This window comes from Bombina bombina, chromosome 1 (genome assembly GCF_027579735.1).
Source record: "Bombina bombina isolate aBomBom1 chromosome 1, aBomBom1.pri, whole genome shotgun sequence".
In the NCBI taxonomy this organism is placed as follows: domain Eukaryota; kingdom Metazoa; phylum Chordata; class Amphibia; order Anura; family Bombinatoridae; genus Bombina; species Bombina bombina.
Window position 1 is genome coordinate 448,397,546 of NC_069499.1, and position 22,745 is coordinate 448,420,290.

The following is a 22,745-nucleotide window of genomic DNA, read 5'->3' on the forward strand; positions in this document are numbered from 1 at the left end:
GAAGGCCCATGTGGAAGCCACAGCCCTAGTGGAATGAGCTGTGATTCTTTCAGGAGGCTGCCGTCCGGCAGTCTCATAAGCCAATCTGATGATGCTTTTAAACACCAAAAAACTCTGAGCCATCTCCGTGGAGATGTTGCCTGTGCAACGGCAAAGAGAATGACTGGGGAAGGCGGAGCCTAGGAGGGATCATGTGACCAGCTTTGCTGGGCTCTTTGCCATTTCCTGTTGGGGAAGAGAATATCCCACAAGTAAGGATGACGCCGTGGACCGGACACACCTATGTTGGAGAAACACATCTGAAGTTTCCCAAAAGCATGTTGCAAAAGGTGTTATGGTCTGATGAAACCAAAGTTGAACTTTTTGGCCATAATTCCAAAAGATATGTTTGGCGCAAAAACAAACACTGCATATCAGCAAAAGAACACCATACCCACAGTGAAGCATGGTGGTGGCAGCATCATGCATTGGGGCTGTTTTTCTTCAGTTGGAACTGGGGCCCTAGTGAAGGTAGAAGGAATAATGAACAGTTCCAAATACCAGACAATATTGGCACAAAACCTTCAGGCTTCTGCTAGGAAGCTGAACATGAAGAGGAACTTCATCTTTCAGCATGACAACGACCCAAAGCATACATCCAAATCAACAAAAGAATGGCTTCACCATAAGAAGATTAAAGTTTTGGAATGGCCAAGCCAGAGCCCACACCTGAATCCAATTCAAAATCTGTGGGGTGATCTGAAGAGGGCTGTGCACAGGAGATGCCCTCGCATTCTGACAGATTTAGAGTGTTTTTGAAAAGAAGAGTGGGCAAATCTTGCCAAGTCAAGATGTGACATGCTGAAAAACTCATACCCAAAAAAGACTGAGTGCTGTAATAAAATCAAAAGGTGCTTCAATAAAGTATTAGTTTAAGAGTGTTCACACTTATGCATCCATATTATTGTAGTTTTTTATTTTTATTTCCCTTTACCTAAAACATTTCAGTTTGATTTTCAATTGAGTTGAACAGTTTATAGGTCACATTAAAAAGGTAGAAAAAGTTCTGAAATGATTTATCTTTGACTCAGAAAACCTGACATTTTAACAGGGGTGTGTAGACTTTTTATATCCACTGTATATACAAATAAATCTGTAGTTTATATGGAAAGCTGTAAGTTCAAATTCTCTGCCTCTCATGTAACATAAAAAATACTATAAAGACCCTCACATGCCAATTAGACAGTGGGTTGTTTGTGGGACACTATCTTGCTGGGCCTAAAATGACATGCGTTCATAAACGAGCATGTAATATTTCCACTATAATGACCTTTATGAACATTACCTCTCCAGAAACTATAATCTTGATATTTCCATACTTGATCTTGATACTTAAAGATCAAAATAGAATACTTGACGGTGAGAAAATAAACGACATAGCAGCAAATTATTAAATGTGTAGAAAAAAAAAAATCTTTGGTTAAGGCCATTGTTTAAGTTCTCACTCAAACCACAAAAGTCAGGCAAATTCACTATATAGTGTGTGAGCTCAATCACAGAAATGGTGAGAAAGCAAGAGCTTACAATTCATTGAATTTACACACCCCTAGACATGCAATCTCACACCATCATGTATAAACATGTGCATTATGTGTAATTTGCTTTAGTGCAATAAAAGGACATTATATTTACGGTACTTTGTGCAGTGTGTCTCAATCTTGGTGTTTCTACCCCACAACAGAATGGCTATTTAGGAGAGACAATGGTCTCGGTGACAGAATGTACCATATATGAGAGGATATATTTTATTTAGATGTTTACTGCAATAGGCAACATGGCTGGGGACAAAAAAAAGCCAGATTTGCCGGATCTAACCAAAACTATTATTCTATTAAATGGATTGTGCCTGAGTTAAACACCAAGCAAGAAAGGTGGCATATTATTTAAATAGAACATTTATACTTGTTTTTTACTTTAAAGACAGATATCCTACTACCGACCAAATCATTCTGCATTGTACAACACTACAACAGCCTTTTAAATGTGTTACTTAATTTAAATGGAGACAGAAGAAACCAGTGTTTAATTTGCTATTTTTATTACCTTGACTGCTTTCATTCTGATTTTCAGCTTTCCTCTTTCTTCCTCTTGAAGAGTCAGACTGCTTCTTTTCTGGAGTCTGGAAAGAAGAATTGGGAACATTTATACTAACATTAACTAAATGACCACACATGAATACTACATTCCATCTAACGTTTGCTGTGCAAAATGTACATATACTGTACATTAAGTGTTAATCATAATAAAACAGTAATATAAATAATCACTGTTTAAACAATTACACATGCAGTGGCTACAATTTTTGTTACAGCTCTAAGTAATGTTTCTGGCACAAGACAGCTGCATGGGGGGGGGTCGCAAAAAAAAACTGCATTTATATTCTATGCTTCAGACTCACTAAGTTATTGTAATTTGAAGTTATATGCGATTAAATAGCTAATATGGAGTTTTGAAACCTTGTTAAATTTCTCCACATATTAAATAAAAAAATAAAAAAAAAATTATAACAGATAATTTTCTTTCCTTTGATACAGGGAGAGTCCACAGCTGCATTCCTTACTTGTGGGAATACAGAACCTGGCCACCAGGAGGAGGCAAAGACACCCCAGCTAAAGGCTCAAATACCTCCGCCACTTCCATCATCCCCCAGTCATTCTGCCAAGGGAACAAGGAACAGTAGGAGAAAGATCAGGGTGAAAAACAATTTATGTAAGAATTTACCTGATAAATTTCTTTCTTTCATATTGGCAAGAGTCCATGAGCTAGTGACGTATGGGATATACAATCCTACCAGGAGGGGCAAAGTTTCCAAAACCTCAAAATGCCTGTAAATACACCCCTCACCACACCCACAATTCAGTTTAACGAATAGCCAAGTAGTGGGGTGATAAAGAAAGGAGTAAAGAACATCAAACTAATTTGGAAATAATTTGTGCTTTATACAAAAAAAAAAAACATAACCACCATAAAAAGGGTGGGCCTCATGGACTCTTGCCAATATGAAAGAAATGAATTTATCAGGTAAATTCTTACATAAATTATGTTTTCTTTCATGTAATTGGCAAGAGTCCATGAGCTAGTGACGTATGGGATATCAATACCCAAGATGTGGAACTCCATGCAAGAGTCATTAGAGAGGGTGGGATAAAAATAAACAACAGCCATTTTCCGCTGAAAAAATAATCCACAACCCAAAATATAAGTTCATTCTTTAAATGACAAGAAAAACTTAAAACATCAGCAGAAGAATCAAACTGAAACAGTTGCCTGAAGAACTTTTCTACCAAAAACTGCTTCCGAAGAAGCAAATACATCAAAACAGTAGAATTCAGTAAACGTATGTAAAGAAGACCAAGTTGCCGCTCTGCAAATTTGATCAACTGAAACTTCATTCTTAAAAGCCCACGAAGTGGAGACTGATCTAGTAGAATGAGCTGTAATTCTCTGAGGCGGGGCCTGACCCGACTCCAAATAAGCTTGATGGATCAAAAGCTTTAACCAAGAAGCCAAGGAAATGGCAGAAGCCTTCTGACCTTTCCTAGGACCAGAAAATATATCAAATAGAATAGAAGTCTTCCTGAAAACTTTAGTAGCTTCAACATAATATTTCAAAGCTCTCACCACATCCAAAGAATGTAAGGATCTTTCCAAAGAATTCTTAGTATTAGGACACAAGGAAGGTACAACAATTTCTCTACTAATGTTGTTAGAATTCACAACTTTAGGTAAAAATTTAAATTTAGTCCGCAAAACCGCCTTATCCTGATGAAAAATCAGAAAAGGAGATTCACAAGAAAGAGCAGATAGCTCAGAAACTCTTCTAGCAGAAGAGATGGCCAAAAGGAACAACACTTTCCAAGAAAGTAGTTTAATGTCCAAAGAATGCATAGGCTCAAATGGAGGAGCCTGCAATGCCTTCAAAACCAAATTAAGACTCCAAGGAGGAGAAATTGATTTAATGACGGGCTTAATACAAACTAAAGCCTGTACAAAACAGTGAATATCAGGAAGTTTAGCAATCTTTCTGTGAAATAAAACAGAAAGAGCAGAGATTTGTCCCTTCAAGGAACTTGCAGACAAACCCTTATCCAAACCATCCTGAAGAAACTGTAAAATTCTAGGGATTCTGAAAGAATGCCAAGAGAATTTATGAGAAGAACACCATGAAATGTAGGTCTTCCAAACTCGATAATAAATCTTTCTAGAGACAGATTTACGAGCTTGTAACATAGTATTGATCACTGAGTCAGAGAAACCTCTATGACTTAGTACTAAGCGTTCAATTTCCATACCTTCAAATTTAATTATTTGAGATCCTGATGCAAAAACGGACCTTGAGACAGTAGGTCCGGCCTTAACGGAAGCGGCCAAGGTTGTAAACTGGACATCAGAACAAGATCCATATACCAAAACCTGTGTGGCCATGCTGGAGCCACCAGCAACACAAATGATTGTTCCATGATGATTTTGGATATCACTCTTGGAAGAAGAACTAGAGGCGGGAAAATGTAAGCAGGATGATAACACCAAGGAAGTGTTAGCGCATCCACTGCTTCCGCCTGAACATCCCTGGACCTGGACAGGTATCTGGGAAGTTTCTTGTTTAGATGAGAGGCCATGAGATCTATCTCTGGAAGACCCCACATCTGAACAATCTGAGAAAACACATCTGGATGGAGAGACCACTCCCCTGGATGTAAAGTCTGACGGCTGAGATAATCCGCCTCCCAATTGTCTACACCTGGGATATGCACCGCAGAGATTAGACAGGAGCTGTATTCCACCCAAGCAAGTATCCGAGATACTTCTTTCATAGCTTGAGGACTGTGAGTCCCACCCTGATGATTGACATATGCCACAGTTGTGATATGGTCTGTCTGAAAGCAAATGAACGGTTCTCTCTTCAACAGAGGCCAAAACTGAAGAACTCTGAGAATTGCACAGAGTTCTAAAATATTGATTGGTAATCTCGCCTCTTGAGATTTCCAAACCCCTTGTGCTGTCAGAGATCCCCAAACAGCTCCCCAACCTGAAAGACTTGCGTCTGTAGTGATCACAGTCCAGGTTAGCCGAACAAAGGAAGCCCCTTGAACTAAACGCTGGTGATTTAATCACCACGTCAGAGTGTGTCGAACATTGAGATTTAACGATATTAACTGTGATATCTTTGTATAATCCCTGCACCATTGATCAGCATACAAAGCTGGAAAGGTCTCATGTGAAAACGAGCAAAAGGAATCGCGTCCAATGCTGCAGTCATGATGCCTAAAACTTCCATGCACATAGCCACTGAGGGGAATGACTGAGACTGAAGGTGCCGACAGGCTGCAACCAATTTCAAACGTCTCTTGTCTGTTAGAGACAGAGTCATGGACACTGAATCTATCTGGAAACCTAAAAAGGTGACCCTTGTCTGAGGAATCAAGAAACTTTTTGGAAAATTGATCCTCCAACCATGTTTTTGAAGAAACAACACTAGTTGATTCGTGTGACATTCTGCAGAACGTAAAGACTGAGCTAGTACCAAGATATCGTCCAAATAAGGAAACACCGCAATACCCTGCTCTCCGATTACAGAGAGTAGGGCACCTAGAACCTTTGAAACGATTCTTGGAGCTGTTGCTAGGCCAAATGGAAGAGCAACAAATTGGTAATGCTTGTCTAGAAAAGAGATTCTCAGGAACTGATAATGTTCTGGATGAATCGGAATATGAAGGTATGCATCCTGCAACTCTATTGTAGACATAAAATGTCCTTGCTGAACAAAAGGCAGAATAGTCCTTATAGTCACCATCTTGAAAGTTGGTATTCTTACATAACGATTAAAAATTTTCAGATCCAGAACTGGTCTGAATGAATTTTCCTTCTTTGGGACAATGAATAGATTTGAATAAAACCCCAGACCTTGTTCCTGAAAAGGAACCGGCATGATTACCCCTGAAGACTCCAGGTCTGAAATACACTTCAGGAAAGCTTAAGCTTTTACTGGATTTGCTGGGATACGTGAGAGAAAAAATCTTCTCACAGGAGGTCTTACTCTGAATCCTATTCAATACCCTTGAGAGACAATGCTCTGAATCCATTGATTTTGGACATAATTTATCCAAATATCTTTGAAAAACATTAATCTGCCCCTTACCAGCTGAGCTGGAATGAGGGCCTCACCTTCATGCGGACTTAGGGGCTGACTTTGGTTTTTTAAAAGGCTTGGATTTATTCCAATTTGAGGAAGGCTTCCAATTGAAAACAGATTCCTTGAGGGAAGGATTAGATTTTTGTTCTTATTTTGACGAATGGAACGAAAACGGTTAAAAGCCTTAGATTTACCCTTAGGTTTTTTTATCCTGAGGCAGAAAAAAACCCTTTCCTCCAGTAACAGTTGAAATAATAGAATCCAACTGAGAACCAAATAAATTATTACCTTGGAAAGAAAGAGATAATAATCTAGACTTAGATGTCATATCAGCATTCCAAGATTTAAGCAAATAAAATGATTAGCATGTTGCAGTAAGCGAACAATGCTAGATATGTCAGAATCCAATTCTTGTTGTGCTAAATTCTCCAACCAAAAAGTTGATGCAGCCGCAATATCAGCCAAAGAAACTGCAGGCCTGAGAAGATGACCTGAATATAAATAGGCTTTCCTTAGATAGGATTCAAGTTTCCTATCTAAAGGATCCTTAAAAGGAAGTACTATCTTCCATAGGAATAGTGGTACGTTTAGCAAGAGTAGAAATAGCCCCATCAACTTTGGGGATCTTTTCCCAAAACTCTATAGAAATTGCTGGTAAAGGATACAAATTGTTAAACCTTCAAGAAGGAATAAAATGAGTACCTGGCTTATTCCATTCCTTAGAAATCATATCAGAAATGGCATCAGGAATAGGAAAAACCTCTGGAGTAACCACAGGAGGTTTAAAAACAGCATTTAAACGTTTACTAGTCTTAATGTCAAGAGGACTAGCTTCCTCAATATCCAAAGTAATTAACACTTCTTTTAACAAAGAACGAATATACTCTATTTTAAACAAATAAGTAGATTTGTCAGTGTCAATATCTGAGGAGGGATCTTCTGAATCAGAGAGATCCTCATCAGGGGAGGATAAATCATTATGTTGTCGGTCATTTGAAAATTCATCAACTTTATTAGAAGTTTTAAAAGACCTTTAACGTTTATTAGAAGGTGGAAAAGCAGACAAAGCCTTCTGAATAGAATCAGTAACAAATTCTTTAAAATTCATAGGTATATCATGTACATTAGAAGTTGAAGGAACTGCAACTGGCAATGTACTATTACAGATGGATACATTCTCTGCATGTAAAAGTTTATCATGACAACTATTACAAATGACATTCGGGGATATAATTTCCACAATCTTACAACAAATGCACTTAGCTTTGGTAGAACCGATGTCAGGCAGCAAAGTTCCAACAGATACTTCTGAGACAGGATCAGATTGAGACATCTTGCAAAATGTAAAAGAAAAAAACAACATATAAAGCAAAATTATCAATTTCCTTATATGACAGTTTCAGGAATGGGGAAAAACGCAAATAGCATAGCCCTCTGACATAGAAAAAGGCAGGAGGCAAATAGCAATGGGGCAATAAATTAATGAAAAATTTGGTGCCAAGTATGACGCACAACGTAACTGAAATTTTTTTGGAGGCCAACAACATCCGGAAATGACACACTTGCGTCACCAACGACGCAACCCTGTGTAAAGACTCAGCGTCAACTACGACGCTGGAAATGACAAACTTGCGTCAACGGACGTACTGTCGCGCCAAAAAAAAACTTGTGTCAAGAATGATGCAATAAAGTCTAGCATTCAGCGCACTCGCGGGCCTTGTACTGCCTGCAATTTGCAAGAAAAATGTAGTCAATCAGAAAAAAAAGACTAAAACCCCAGGTAAGAAAAAAAAAATCTTAATATGTTTATTTTCCCCAAATATGAAACTGACAGTTTGCACAAGGAAATACATGAACCTGACTCATGGCAAATAGAAGTACAATACATATATTTAGAACTTTATATTAATGCATAAAGTGCCAAACCATAGCTGGGGTGTCTTAAGTAATAAACATACTTACCGAAAGACACCCATCCACATATAGCAGATAGCCAAACCAGTACTGAAACAGTTATCAGTAGGAGGTAATGGAATATGAGAGTATATAGTCGATCTGAAAAGGGAGGTAGGAGATGAATCTCTACGACCGATAACAGAGAACCTATGAAATAGACCCCCGTTAGGGAAATCATTGCATTCAATAGGTGATACTCCCTTCACATCCCTCTGACATTCGCTGTACTCTGAGAGGAATCGGGCTTCAAAATGCTGAGAAGCGCATGTCAACGTAGAAATCTTAGCACAAACTTGCTTCACCACCTCCATAGGACGGAAAGTTTGTAAAACTGAATTGTGGGTGTGGTGAGGGGTGTATTTATAGGCATTTTGAGGTTTGGGCAACTTTGCCCCTCCTGGTAGGATTGTATATCCCATACGTCACTAGCTAATGGACTCTTGCCAATTACATGAAAGAAAACAATTTAAATTTAGGGCCGCCCACCAGGGAGCACAGACGGGAGCTGTGGACTCTCCCTGTCTCGAAAGAAAGAAAATTATCTGGTAAGTCATAATTTATGTTTTCCTTCTAAATACAGGGAAAGCCCACAGCTGCATTCATCATTCATTGTGGAAAAATTATACCCAAGCTACAGAGGATACTGAATGCTAACAGGAGGGATAAATAAAAAGGCGGCCCAATCTGAGGGCACCACAGTCTGCAAAAAAACAACTCCCGAAGGCTTCCATAGAAGCTAAACTAAAAGAAGAAAAAAAAATGTAGGATGTTAGGACCAAGTAGCCGCCCAACAATCAGAACCATATTAACTCATGTCAGAGACCTCCAAAGATGTCACTGCACTCAAACCGAGTCATAGACCTCTGAGAAGGCTTGTGACCCGCTGTCTCCTAAAGTCAGCTAAACACACACCTCCACCAACGAGGAAGTTCATCAGCTTCCAAACCTTGCACTCTTAGATCTTAAGGAAAAAACAGAACAATCTGATAAAGTCTGACAGACTCTTCAAGGTAAGATTCCCCCCCCCCCCCCAAAAAAGAGGAGAATCTTATCCCACTTGGACAATGGATAGCCCTATCAGAAGGGAGAACCCAAGAAGGAAAACATATTGCAATAGTTGCAGCACCTTAACTATAACACATGGAAACACCACAACAGGCAAAACAGGTCCTTGAATAAGATTCAAAATCCACCTCCAGTACAGGTACAAAAGGAAAACCAATGTAACTCCTGAAGGACAAATCCGACCCCAAAGGAGCAGGAACTAGACCTGCCAACCCTGCTGCAGGCAGTGCCCTAACAAAATAACTTTGATTTCTGAACCAAGTACCAACAGATAGGAAAATCTACCTGTGAAAACATACCAAAGAAAGGAACCATAACTGCGTCCATCGGCAACCTTCTTGCTTGTCAGGCAGCCCCTCGATACAAGAACTAGTTAGACAAACCCTTCACCAGCTCATTTTTAGAGGGGAAGAAGATACTCTAGAAACCAGAAGAAAGTCCAGACAAGCTAGTTGCTACCGACACCAGAAGGGAGACCTCCACGCCTAGAATAGGAGATGAGGAACCAGAACAAACTGAAGGGAAGACCGATAAAAACAACTTGCGAGCACACATTCAAGGTGCAAGTAGCTGCAGCAGGTTTCAAACTGCAAACCTTCCGCCTGCTAGGCAGCTAAGCTAACCATCTGGCTACAACAGCTGAAACCTTCCAGAAAGGAAAACATTTTCTCGACTAGGTCCCAACAAAGGCGTAAGAGACCTTAACCCTGTAGGTCCCCACCACAAGGTAACTCTCAGATAGCGAAGCCTCTAACCATGCAGACACACTCCTGGGCATAAAAAAAGGACAACAGTCTCAGACGCCCACTACAGAGAGAAATCGGGCCATCCTTGAAAAGGAGCGACATGGCCAAAAATAAAGTTACAAAAGAACTCCTCAGAAATCAAAAAAACCTGTCACAGCAGGATTCAAAACACCAAGCGTACAGCTTGCTAAACCGGAAAACCAATCTTTGAGGCTACAAGGTCAGTGAACCTTAGATGAGAAACTATCTGCTTTCCTCAGATCCACAGTCGATAACCTCTGGATAGAGAGAATAAAACAGATGATCGTAAGTAACATCCATTCCAAAAGAGCACGCTCAGAGAATAAAGTGCCACCAAGAGCCGTGGTGGGCCTCCCACCTAGGGTTGCCACCTCAGCCATGTTTTCCTGGACACTTATGAGTTACACATGCTGCAAGTTAAGCAGGGAGGAACCTGTATTGTGCCTCTGGACATCACATGAATAGTGCTGATAGACAGCACAATACATGTTCCTCCCTGCAGCAAGTGTAACTCATAAGTGTCCAGGAAAACATGGCCGAGGTGGCAACCCTACTCCCACCACCAAATCATGACCCTCCTGTCTACACAGGAGGGAACTCACTAAAACACAAATAATTCACTCACCAAGAGGTCCTGACTGGAATTAAACTAGCAAACCAGACCTCAGTGCAAAAAGCTCGACTGGAAAGAGAAACTGCCAAGATAATTGGAAGGAAAATTCTCGGCCCCACTCTCACCCTGCTGACAGGAAAGAGACCAAGACATCCATCACCCCCCACCGTGCCAATGAAGGCCTGAAGGTGAATTGGAGTGCAGAAACCGATGAAGTTTTCTAACTTCGCAAGTCCAAAGGCCAAGAGCCTTCCAGTCTGAAAAGAACAAGCTGTATCCAAAAGAGTCAGTCTGGTGCCAACCGGTCTAGGTCCACCTCAAAGAGAGGAATCAGCAGGAAGCATCCTCAAAAAAATCTACTAGAAGATGCTGGAAAAAACAGAACCGTCAAGACTGGGGAGCCCCCGCAACACCAAGAAACAGCCTACTGTCACATTAAACCTCAGATCCCAGAGACAAAATTAGGATCCAACGAGGTTCCAGAAGAAAAAACAGTCCCTAGGACCCAGACCTGCTTAAACAAGGAAGAAATAGGTATCCAGCAACAGCAGCTGGATTCGAACCCACAACCTTCGAGTTGCAAGCCACAGAGATAACGGGTACACTGGACTGCTCTTAGCCAGAAAGATATCTTCAGCCTAAATCCCAGTAGAAAGGACCGTGAATTCCCACTGACCAAAGATATCCAATAAGCTCTGCCTAAAAACATCAGACCCAGAAAGGAAGGGAAAAGCCCCTCCCATATTGGACCGCATCAACAGTAAAAGACACTGAAGGGTACTGGGACAAGACACCTAAGGTTACCTTAGCCCAGAAGGAAAGGCTCAACTCTGTCCTTCAGGAACCCCGGACCCCTATGATCCAGCATCACACACCCATACAAAAAAACCTAAGACAGGTCCTGCCTGTCCACCGGTATAGAAGTACCTACTCTGCCTGGACCAGAAGAGCACCTTGTCTGAAATAGAAGGAAAGAACAGACTTGACTATTACCCAAAAAACGGATCCTGCCCGTTATCAAGAGTACGGCACGTCTGACATAAAAAAAAGAAAAGGTAAATTCTTAAGTCCCAACAGTGCTAGGAAACTGAGAATAACAACACAGAAATAAGCTCTGAGGCTTAACTTTAATTACAGAAATCGAGGGAACATCACCCTGACCAAAGAACTAGTAGCTTCCTTTGGAAAACGCCAACAATCTCAAACATCAAAGTCGATAGTACCAAAAATCCCATGAGACGAAACATCATTCTATTAGAGTTTCTATAATAACAGAGTTCTAAAAACAAACAACTATCCGAAACAGAATAGGAAAGCAAAGAAAAACAGGCAACCGCCCTGCAAACAAAAAACAGGTCCGGCCTGTAATACAACACAATCCCCCATAGAGCTCGGAACTGGCATTCTAAATAAACAATAAACAAAAAAGTAACACAAGGCGACAAGGAATAGGATCCCCTCCTTTCCACGTCTAGTTAAGATCGTTATCAGATTTAGAGGACTGAGATGCAATTGACAGATCAGTATTAGGCACCTCTAACATCGCCAAAACCTCTCTCAGGAGTAAACGCAGGCGTGCCAATCTAAATGCTAAGCATTCGGCAGTCAGAGGACCCAAGTCAGCAGACAGCGACCCAGGAGGATCTCCCTCTGAAGCCTCAGAGGGAACCGCATCCCCCAGAGGACTGATCGGATACAACCACTATTTTAGATGAGTACCCAGGAGAGCCCAGATTACCCCTTCGCTTACTCGTAGCAGGGATAGGTAACATAGCTAAGGCCGTACAGATGGCCATGCGGAACCGAGTAGTAACCGCTGGTGTTAACAAATCCCTTACAGGCGAAGGGGGGTCAAAACCTGGGACAACTGTATATGTAGGAACAGAAAACACCTCACTTGACAAAGAATCCACAGAGACGGATGCCTCAGTGGTCTCTAACATTTCAACATTGGTAGCTGAGAACAACTTATTGCGGCGTACGGAACATAATTGAGAGGGTTGGTTTACCCAGGCCTCCTCACAATATACACAGGTATCAAAATTTGTATCGGAGGAATCCTCTATAGCTTGTCTATATCAATTTATAGAAAAGAAGAAAACAACTGGCAACTTATACCCCCAATAGCCGAGGCACTCACCACCTCCTATGACCCAAATAGAGAAAAAGCTCCTCTCCGCAGACACCCGGTCATGAATTGGAAGATGGGGGAAAAACATGACCACTCCCAGTCACATGGTCCTCATGCAGGACCTAGCCCCGCTAAGGAAAAAGCATGCCATCTTAATAAAAAAAACTGCAGCTCTCCAAAGAAATAACCTGTATGTTCCGTATCAGCATAGTAGCCCAAACGTTCTTACACATAAGCAGTCAAATCACATAATATACAATTAAAAAAGCCCCACTGTTCAATAATCCCGCTCAGGAGATATTAACCCTATGATTACATAAAGTTAAAGGAGTCCCACTGTCTTCTATCGTTAACAAGTAAATAATGTAATGAAACGATCTTAGCAGAATCTATGCCGTGGAACAGTGACACGGTCCTTCAAGTTTGACAGATTGTAGCAGCGCCTCTGACATGGACTTGAGAAAAGAAAGCAGCGAAACTCGTCAACGCTGATTGCTTAAGGAGCTGTTAATATGAGTCTGGATGGGTTTGCAGAAAGACTCTCCCTGCATCTTCAGACTAACTTTCATCAATGCTCTCACTGAGAGGCTGAGAAGACTACTTAAAACTCCAGTTCCATCTCTAAGAGTACTACCCTCTATAAGGTACTACTCCGAAAAACTTCTGACACTTCTCTGCCAACCTCCTGTGACGAAAGGCAAAGAATGACTGGGGAGTGGGGGGAGGTATTTGAGCTTTTGGCTGGGGGTGTCAATGCCTCCTCCTGGTGGCCAGGTTCTGTATTCCCACAAGTAACGAATGCAGCTATGGACTCTCCCTGTACTTAGAAGGAAATTATTTATGCTTACCCGATAAATTCATTTCTTTCATTACTCCTGGAAATTGCCTTCCCTACCACTAGGAGGCGACAAAGATTTCCAAACCCCAAGAACTCTTTATAACCCCTCCCACCTCTATGGTAATTTGACGTGTGTGTTTAGTTTGACGTATAGACGAGTAAAAAAAAAAGGTAGGAAAAGAAATAAAGCAAAAAATAGGATCCGAGAAAAAAAGATGTGCTATAACAAAAAATCACTAAAACCATGGTGGGGTCTCGTTGGCACTTATCCCATAAAATAAATGTATTTATCAGGTAAGTATAAATTCAGTTTTTTTCTCATAAAGGTGGTAAAAGTCCATGGTCCATTACTCCTGGGAACCAATACCAAAGTTGTGGAGAGTTCACGAGTAATAAAAAAAAAAAAAAAGACAGGGTGGGATAAGATCTTTTCCCATAAGGAAACAAATCCACAACCCTTAAAAGAAAGTATATGTATTTTTTTATGCATTTAAAAACAACAGGAAAAATTAAACAAACAGCCTTAAGGACCTTTCTAACAAAAGCTGCCTAAGAAGAAGCAAAAACATTGAAATGGTAGAGCTTCGTGAAAGTATACAAAGTCAAAGTAGCTGCCTTGCTATTTTGGTCAACAGAAGCTTCATTCTTGAAAGCCTAAGTAACAGCCACTGATCTAGTAGAAAGGTAAGTAACCCAATTAGGAGGGGGCTGACCTGCCTTTACGTAAGCTTCACGAATCAGAAGCTTTAACCAAGAAGCCAAAGATGCAAAGCTTTCTAACCTCGCTTAGAACCAAAAAAGTGAACAAAATCAGTTTGTCTGAAATCCTTAGTAACATTGAGATAATACTTCAAGGCTCTAACCACAGTCAGATTGTGAAGAAACCTTTCTGAAGAATTTTTAGGATTAGGACAAAAAGGTCTAGATTGATCAAAAACAAAGTGTGTAGTTCTCCTCAGCTCTCCACAGGAGAGCTGAGGTGATATAATTATAAATTTCTCCAGTCGGATTAGAATCTGCTCCTTATTTATCGTTGAAAATAATCAACTTTTCTCCATGTAAGTCATATATAAACCAATAAAAATATTTATACAGCCCCACTAGTAGCTTTGTTAACACCCCTCTTCAACAAATGACTGCCAACATTTCAGACACTGTAGTCTTAAATTCCTTGAGTGATTTGAGCGGGACCTTCCTATAATGAACAAAGAGGAGCAATAATATCAAAACATTAAGACAAGTATCACATAAGTATGAAGGAGAGAATACCTCAGCCTGTTTACATCAATCACACTTAAAATGTGTAGAAAGGTGTTCGGCAATTTCAGAAGATTTTCAGATTAACTTAATGACCACAATGTACCCTGTATGTCACTGGTCGTTAAGGGTTTTTTCGGGACATAATAGCACAAGTCTAGCAAGAACACGCTATTAATTCCATCCCTCCAGCAGGCTTTGTGGAATAGAGCAGTCTCAATGCTGGTGGCAAGACCACGCTATAAAACAATCAAGTCTCAAAAAAAGACCAGCGACATACAGGGTACGTCGCTGGTCCTTAAGGGGTTAAGGACAGATTCAGAAGATTCCATAGTGAAAAACACAGAGATAACCTCAAATAACAAATGAGCTCAAGTTTAACAAGTGTTTAAATTGTTTTAGATGCGGGACTTTCCTACAATGCTCGATAGGGGAAAAAAAGTCCTGTACTGAAAACATATCGGCAGAGGACACACTATAGTAGTTAACTGTAGACCCAATAGGAGGAGGCAAGAAAAAAAAGTAAATTTATGCTTACCTGATAAATTTATTTCTTTTTTGACACAATGAGTCCATGGATCATCTTAATTACTAATGGGATATTCACCTTCTGGTCAGCAGGAGTCGACAAAGAGCCCCACAGCAGAGCTGTTAAATAGCTCCTCCCTTCCCTCCCACTCACTCCAGTCATTCGACCAAAGTTAAGGAAAGGAAAAGCCAAGGTGCAGAGGTGTCCGAAGTTTATAATAACCAACAACCTGTCTTTCAAGAACAGGGCGGGCCGTGGACTCATCGTGTCAAAAAAGAAATACATTTATCAGGTAAGCATAAATTTTCTTTTCTTCTTAATGACATGAGTCCACGGTTCATACTAATTACTAATGGGATTCAATACCCAAGCTAGAGTACACAGATAAGGGAGGGATAAGACAGGGAACCTAAACAGAAGGCACCACTGCTTGAAGAACCTTTCTCCCAAAAGCGGCCTCAGCCGAGGCAAAAGTGTCAAATTTGTAGAACTTTGAAAAAACGTGAAGAGAAGACCAAGTTGTAGCCTTGCAAATCTGTTCCAAAGAAGCTTCATTCTTGAATACCCATGAGGAAGCAACAGCCCTCGTGGAATGAGCAGTAACTCTCTCTGGAGACTGCTGTCCAGCAGTCTCATATGCAAAATGTATGATACTCTTCAGCCAAAGAGAAAGAAGTAGCCGTAGCATTCTGTCCTGAGAAAATCACAAACAAAGAAGAAGACTGACAAAAGTCCTTAGTCGCCTTCAGGTAAAATTTAAAGCACGGACCACATCCAAATTTTGCAGAAGTCGTTCTTTTTCTGAGAAGGATTAGGACACAAAGAAGGAACAACAATTTCCTGATTAATGTTCCGATCAGAAACAACCTTAGAAAGAAATCCTTACTTCGTACGAAAAACCCCCTTATCTGAATGGAAAATAAGGCAAGGAGACAAGTAATGCAATGCCGAGAGCTCTGACCCTCTGCGAGCCGAAGAAATAACAAGAAATAAAACTTTCCAAGATAACAACTTAATATCTAAGGAATGCATAGGCTCAAACAGAGCCCCTTGAAGAACTTTGAGAACTAAATTCAGACTCCATGGAGGAGTAACTGGTTTTAACACAGGCCTGATCCTGACTAAGGCCTGACAAAATGATTGTACATCTGGGAAATCTGCCCGACGTTTGTGTAACAAAACAGATAAGGCAGAGATTTGACTCTTCAGGAAACTTGTTGATAAACCCTTTTCAAAAACTTCTTGTAAAAAGGACAAAATTCTAGGCATCCTAACTCTACTCCCTGAGTAGCCCTTGGAGTCGCACCAAACGATATTTACGCCATATCTTATGGTAAATCTTTCTAGTTACAGGCTTAAAAGCCTGAATCATGGTCTCTATGAACGAGTCAGAAAAAACCTTGCTTGGATAAAATTAAGCGTTCAATCTCCAAATAGTCAGCTTCAGAGAAAACTAGATTTGGATGTAAGAAGAGACCTTGAATTAGGAGGTTCTTCCCCAACGGAAGTCTTCAAGGTGGCAGAGATGACATGTCCACCAGATCTGCATACCAAATCCTGCGAGGCCAGAGCAGTGCAATGAGGATCACCGATGCCCTCCCCTGCTTGATCCGAGCAATGACCCGAGGAAGAACAAACAGAGGAAATAGGTATGCTAGACTGAAGGTCCAAGGAACCGCCAGAGCATCTATAATTCCGCCTGGGGGTCCGTGGACCTCGACCCGTATCTCAGGAGCTTGGCATTCTATCGAGATGCCATGAGATCTAATTCCGGCTGACCCCACCTGAGAATCAGGTTGTAGAACACTTCCGGATGGAGTACCCACTCCCCTGGATGAAATGTCTGCCTGCTCAGGAAGATTGCCTCCCAGTTGTCCACCCCTGGGATGTGGATCGCTGATAAGCAACACGAATGGGCCTCCGCCCACAGAATAATCTTAGTTACATCTGTCATCGCTAAGAAACTCCTCGTTCCTCCCTGATGATTGATGTAAGCAACTGTGTCCGACTGGAACCTGATAAACTGGACCAAGGCTAACTGAGGCCAGGCCAGAAGAGCATTGAAGATCGCTCTCAGGTCCACAATGTTTATAGGAAGAACAGACTCTGACCAAGTCCAAACTCTGAGTTTTTAGGGAGCCCCAGACTGCTCCCCACCCTAGAAGACAGGCATCCGTTGTCGCAATCCCCCAAGGTGGTCTGCGAAAGCAGGTTCCCTGGGAGAGACCACCGGTGAAGAGAATCCCTTGTCTCCTGCTCCAGTAGAGGAGAGGAGACAAATCCGCATAATCTCCGTTCCATTGCCTGAGCATGCGTAACTGCAGAGATCTGAGGTGGAACCAAACAAAGGGGTGATGTCCATTGCTGCCACCATCAGCCCGAATACCTCCATGCACTGAGCCACTGATGGCCGAGGAGTGGACTGAAGGACTCAAGTATCTGTAATCTGATTTCCTGACTCCTGTCAGAAAAATCCTCCTTGATAGGGAATCTATTATAGTTTCCAAGAAAGTTACCCTTGTATTTGGGACTAAAACTCTTTTCCCAATTTACCTTCCACCCGTGAGATCGCAGGAAGGATAACACCATGTCCGTGTAGGATCTTGCTTGTTCTAATGATGGTGCCTGGACTAGGATGTCATCCAGATAGGGCACCACTGCAATGCCCCTAAACCGAAGCACCACTAACGGTGATCCCAGAATCTTTGTGAAAATTCTGGGAGCTGTGGCAAGACCGAAGGGAAGAGCCACAAACTGATAATGTTTGTCCAGAAAGGCAAACCTTAAGAACTTGTGATGATTCTTGTGATCTAAAATTGGCCTGAAAGCTCCCTCTTTTCTGGGAACCACGAACAGAAAGGAATAAAATCCCAGACCCTGTTCCTGTATCAGAACAGGAACAATCACTCCTATGTCGGAGAGGTCTCTTACACAGTGTAAGAACGCCTCTCTTTTTCCACAGATAACCTTGAAATCAGAAAACCTGCCTCTGGGAGGAAAATTCTTGAATTCTGGTTTGTATCCCTGGGACACTGTCTACTGCTCAGGAATCCTGAACGTCTCGAACCCAAGTCTGAACGAAAAAAGGAAAGTCTGCCCCCTACAAGATACGGTCCAGGATCGGGGGCAGGCCCTCAGACTCAATAGTAGGCTACTTGGATAATTTTCCCTTATTCAAAGACTGATTGGGTCTCCGTGAAGGTTTAGCCTGATCCTGTTTGGAGGCATCTCATAAGGGTCTTAAGGCACTGCTCATTTTATCGACCTTACTGGTGATCGAACCTGCAACCCTTGGGTTGCTACGGAGCTCAGCCACAGTGCCTTAGCATGCTGAGCTATCTGCCCCAAGCACTATCTGTCCGAATAGAACCAGACAACGTATGAGCTAGAATGCTGCCGCACAAGGTAGCGATTCCAACCTGGGATATCATCTTGAGCAAACCCACTACCCTGCCAAGACTCCTTGAGAGAAGCAAAACCTCTGTCAATATGGGAAATGTAGATAAAAAGGAGGATACCCACTCCCTCATTTCCTAGTACCGCTTCTTGGTACCAAATAAAATTAACAACGACCGACATGTCGTTCCAGAGTAGCTAAAAACTCCTTAAGTAATACCCAGAGAAGAGCTAGCTTAATCCTGAAGATACTACTTCAGTATCAGCAGGAGGAATCATACCGTCAGAATTGAGATCTTACCCTCATATACTACTGAAGTATCCCCTTCCTCATGTAACTTGGAGGGAACCTCTAAGATAGTAATCTACTGTTTCCAGAAACCTCACTCAATGAATATTTAGTCTTCCTCTTGCGCTCTCCCTGCAGCATGGGAAAAGCCGACAACACACCTGACAAGCACAGAGGGAAACAATGTCTTGCAAGATAACCCCAAGAGGAGTTATGAAGGAAGCCCAGGGCACTGGATGAATGGACGCTAGGTTTTTAGGACACTTGAGGAGAAGGCTGCAGAAAATATTGAACATTGTCAGAATGCTTCTGAAACATCCGAGGCAATGTTGGCTCTGAAAAAAATTTTAATTTTTTTTTAACTGTAAAAAACCTCTTAATACATGGGAAACAGAACATCTTTTTGTCGTTCCACAGAAGTATCAAGACATAACATGTAAATAACATCCTTTGACCTTTTATTAAATAAAACAAAATTTATGCTTACCTGATAAATTTATTTATCTTGTGGTGTATCCAGTCCACGGATCATCCATTACTTGTGGGATATTCTCCTTCCCAACAGGAAGCTGCAAGAGGATCACCCACAGCAGAGCTGTCTATATAGCTCCTCCTCAAACTGCCACTCCCAGTCATTCGACCGAAGACAAGCAAGAGAAAGGAGAAACCATAGGGTGCAGTGGTGACTGTAGTTTAAAAATAAAACACACCTGCCTTAAAATGACAGGGCGGGCCGTGGACTGGATACACCACAAGAGAAATAAATTTATCAGGTAAGCATAAATTTTGTTTTCTCTTGTAAGGTGTATCCAGACCACGGATCATCCATTACTTGTGGGATACCAATACCAAAGCTATAGGAAACGGATGAAGGGAGGGACAAGGCAGGTGCTTAAACGGAAGGCACCACTGCCTGTAAAACCTCTCTCCCAAAAATAGCCTCCGAAGAAGCAAAAGTATCAAATTTATAGAATTTTGAAAAAGTATGAAGCGAAGACCAAGTCGCCGTCTTACAAATCTGTTCAACAGAAGCCTCATTCTTAAAAGCCCATGTGGAAGCTACCGCTCTAGTAGAATGAACTGTAATCCTTTCAGGTGGCTGCTGGCCAGCAGTCTCATAAGCTAAGCGTATTATACTCCTTAGCCAAAAAGAAAGAAGTTGCCGAAGCCTTTTGGCCTCTCCTCTGTCCAGAGTAGACAACAAACAATGCAGATGTTTGACGAAAATCTTTAGTAGCTTGTAAATAAAACTTTAAAGCACGAACCACGTCAAGATTGTGTAAAAGACGTTCCTTCTTTGAAGGATTAGGACACAGTGACGGTACAACAATCTCCTGATTGATATTTTTATTAGATACCACCTTAGGTAGAAAACCAGGTTTGGTACGTAACACTACCTTATCGGAATGAAAAATGAGATGAGGAGAATCACATTGTAAAGCAGATAACTCCGAAACTCTTCGAGCCGAGGAGATAGCTACTAAAAACAAAACTTTCCAAGATAAGAGCTTAATATCTATGGAATGCAAAGATTCAAACGGAACCCCTTGAAGAACCTTAAGAACTAAATTTAAACTCCAAGGCGGAGCAACATGTTTAAACACAGGCTTAATTCTGACTAAAGCCTGACAAAACGCCTGCACGTCTGGAACCTCAGCCAGACGTTTGTGCAAAAGAATAGACAGAGCAGAAATCTGTCCCTTTAAGGAACTTGCTGACAAACCCTTCTCCAATCCATCTTGGAGAAAGGATAATATCCTAAGAATCCTGACCTTACTCCATGAGTAACCCTTGGATTCACACCAATGAAGATATTTACACCATATCTTATGATAGATTTTCCTGGTGACAGGCTTTCGCGCCTGTATTAAGGTATCAATGACCGACTCTGAGAAACCACGCTTTGATAAAATCAAGCGTTCAATCTCCAAGCAGTCAGCCGCAGAGAAATTAGATTTGGATGGTTGAAAGGACCCTGAAGTAGAAGGTCCTGCCTCAGAGACAGAGTCCATGGTGGAAAGGATGACATGTCCACCAGAACTGCATACCAAGTCCTGCGTGGCCACGCAGGTGCTATCAAAATCACTGATGCTCTCTCCTGCTTGACCTTGGCAATCAGACGAGGGAGCAGAGGAAACGGTGGAAACACATAAGCCAGGTTGAAGGACCAAGGCGCTGCTAGAGCATCTATCAGCGCTGCCTTGGGATCCCTGGACCTGGATCCGTAACAAGGAAGCTTGGCGTTCTGGCGAGACGCCATGAGATCCAGTTCTGGTTTGCCCCAACGTTGAAACAACTGTGCAAACAGCTCCCACTCCCCCGGATGAAAAGTCTGTCGACTTAGAAAATCCGCCTCCCAGTTCTCTACTCCTGGGATATGGATAGCTGATAGGTGGCAAGAGTGAATCTCTGCCCAACAAATTATCTTTGAAACCTCCAACATCGCTAGGGAACTCCTTGTTCCCCCTTGATGGTTAATGTAAGCTACAGTCGTGATGTTGTCCGACTGAAATCTGATGAACCTCACTGCCGCTAGCTGAGGCCAAGCCTGAAGAGCATTGAATATCGCTCTTAGTTCCAGAATGTTTATCGGAAGGAGAGCCTCCTCCTGAGTCCATGACCCCTGAGCCTTCAGAGAGTTCAAGACTGCCCCCCAGCCCAGAAGGCTGGCATCTGTTGTTACTATTGTCCAATCTGGCCTGCGGAAGGTCATACCTTTGGACAGATGGACTCGAGATAACCACCAGAGAAGAGAATCCCTGGTCTCTTGATCCAGATTTAGTAGAGGGGACAAATCTGTGTAATCCCCATTCCACTGACTGAGCATGCAGAGTTGCAGCGGTCTGAGATGTAGGCGGGCAAACGGCACTATGTCCATTGCTGCTACCATTAAGCCGATTACTTCCATACACTGAGTCACCGAAGGGCGAGAAGTAGAATAAAGAACACGGCAGGAATTTAGAAGTTTTGACAACCTGTCCTCTGTCAGGTAAATCCTCATTTCTACAGAATCTATCAGAGTTCCCAGGAAGGAAACTCTTGTGAGAGGGGATAGAGAACTCTTCTTTTCGTTCACTTTCCACCCATGAGACCTCAGGAATGACAGAACAATGTCCGTATGGGACTTGGCAATTTGGAAATTCGACGCCTGTATCAGAATGTCGTCTAAGTAAGGGGCTACTGCTATGCCCCACGGCCTTAGGACCGCCAGAAGTGACCCCAGAACCTTCGTAAAGATTCTTAGTGCCGTAGCTAACCCAAAGGGAAGAGCCACAAACTGGTAATGCCTGTCTAGGAAGGCGAACCTGAGAAACCGATGATCATTGTGTATCGGAATGTGAAGATAAGCATCCTTTAAGTCCACGGTAGTCATGTATTGACCCTCCTGGATCATAGGTAGGATGGTTCGAATAGTCTCCATCTTGAAAGATGGGACCCTGAGAAATTTGTTTAGGATCTTGAGATCTAAGATTGGTCTGAAGTTTCCCTCTTTCTTGGGAACCACAAATAGATTTGAATAGAATCCTTGCCCCTGTTCCTCCTTTGGAACTGGGTGGATCACTCCCATAACTAGGAGGTCTTGAACACAATGTAAGAATGCCTCTCTCTTTATCTGGTCTGCAGATAATTGTGAAAGGTGAAATCTTCCTTTTGGGGAAGAAGCTTTGAAGTCCAGAAGATATCCCTGGGACACAATTTCCAACGCCCAGGGATCCTGGACGTCTCTTGCCC

At 41.9% G+C, this 22,745-nt stretch overlaps 1 protein-coding gene across 1 annotated transcript in view; it reads right to left on the minus strand.

The window, feature by feature from the left end:
- TLK1 (tousled like kinase 1) overlaps positions 1–22,745 on the minus strand; it is a 725,439-nt gene that overhangs the window by 393,524 nt on the left and 309,170 nt on the right. The window contains 1 exon segment of the mRNA XM_053698426.1: positions 2,083–2,158. Within this exon segment, the coding sequence (XP_053554401.1) occupies positions 2,083–2,158 (76 nt within the window).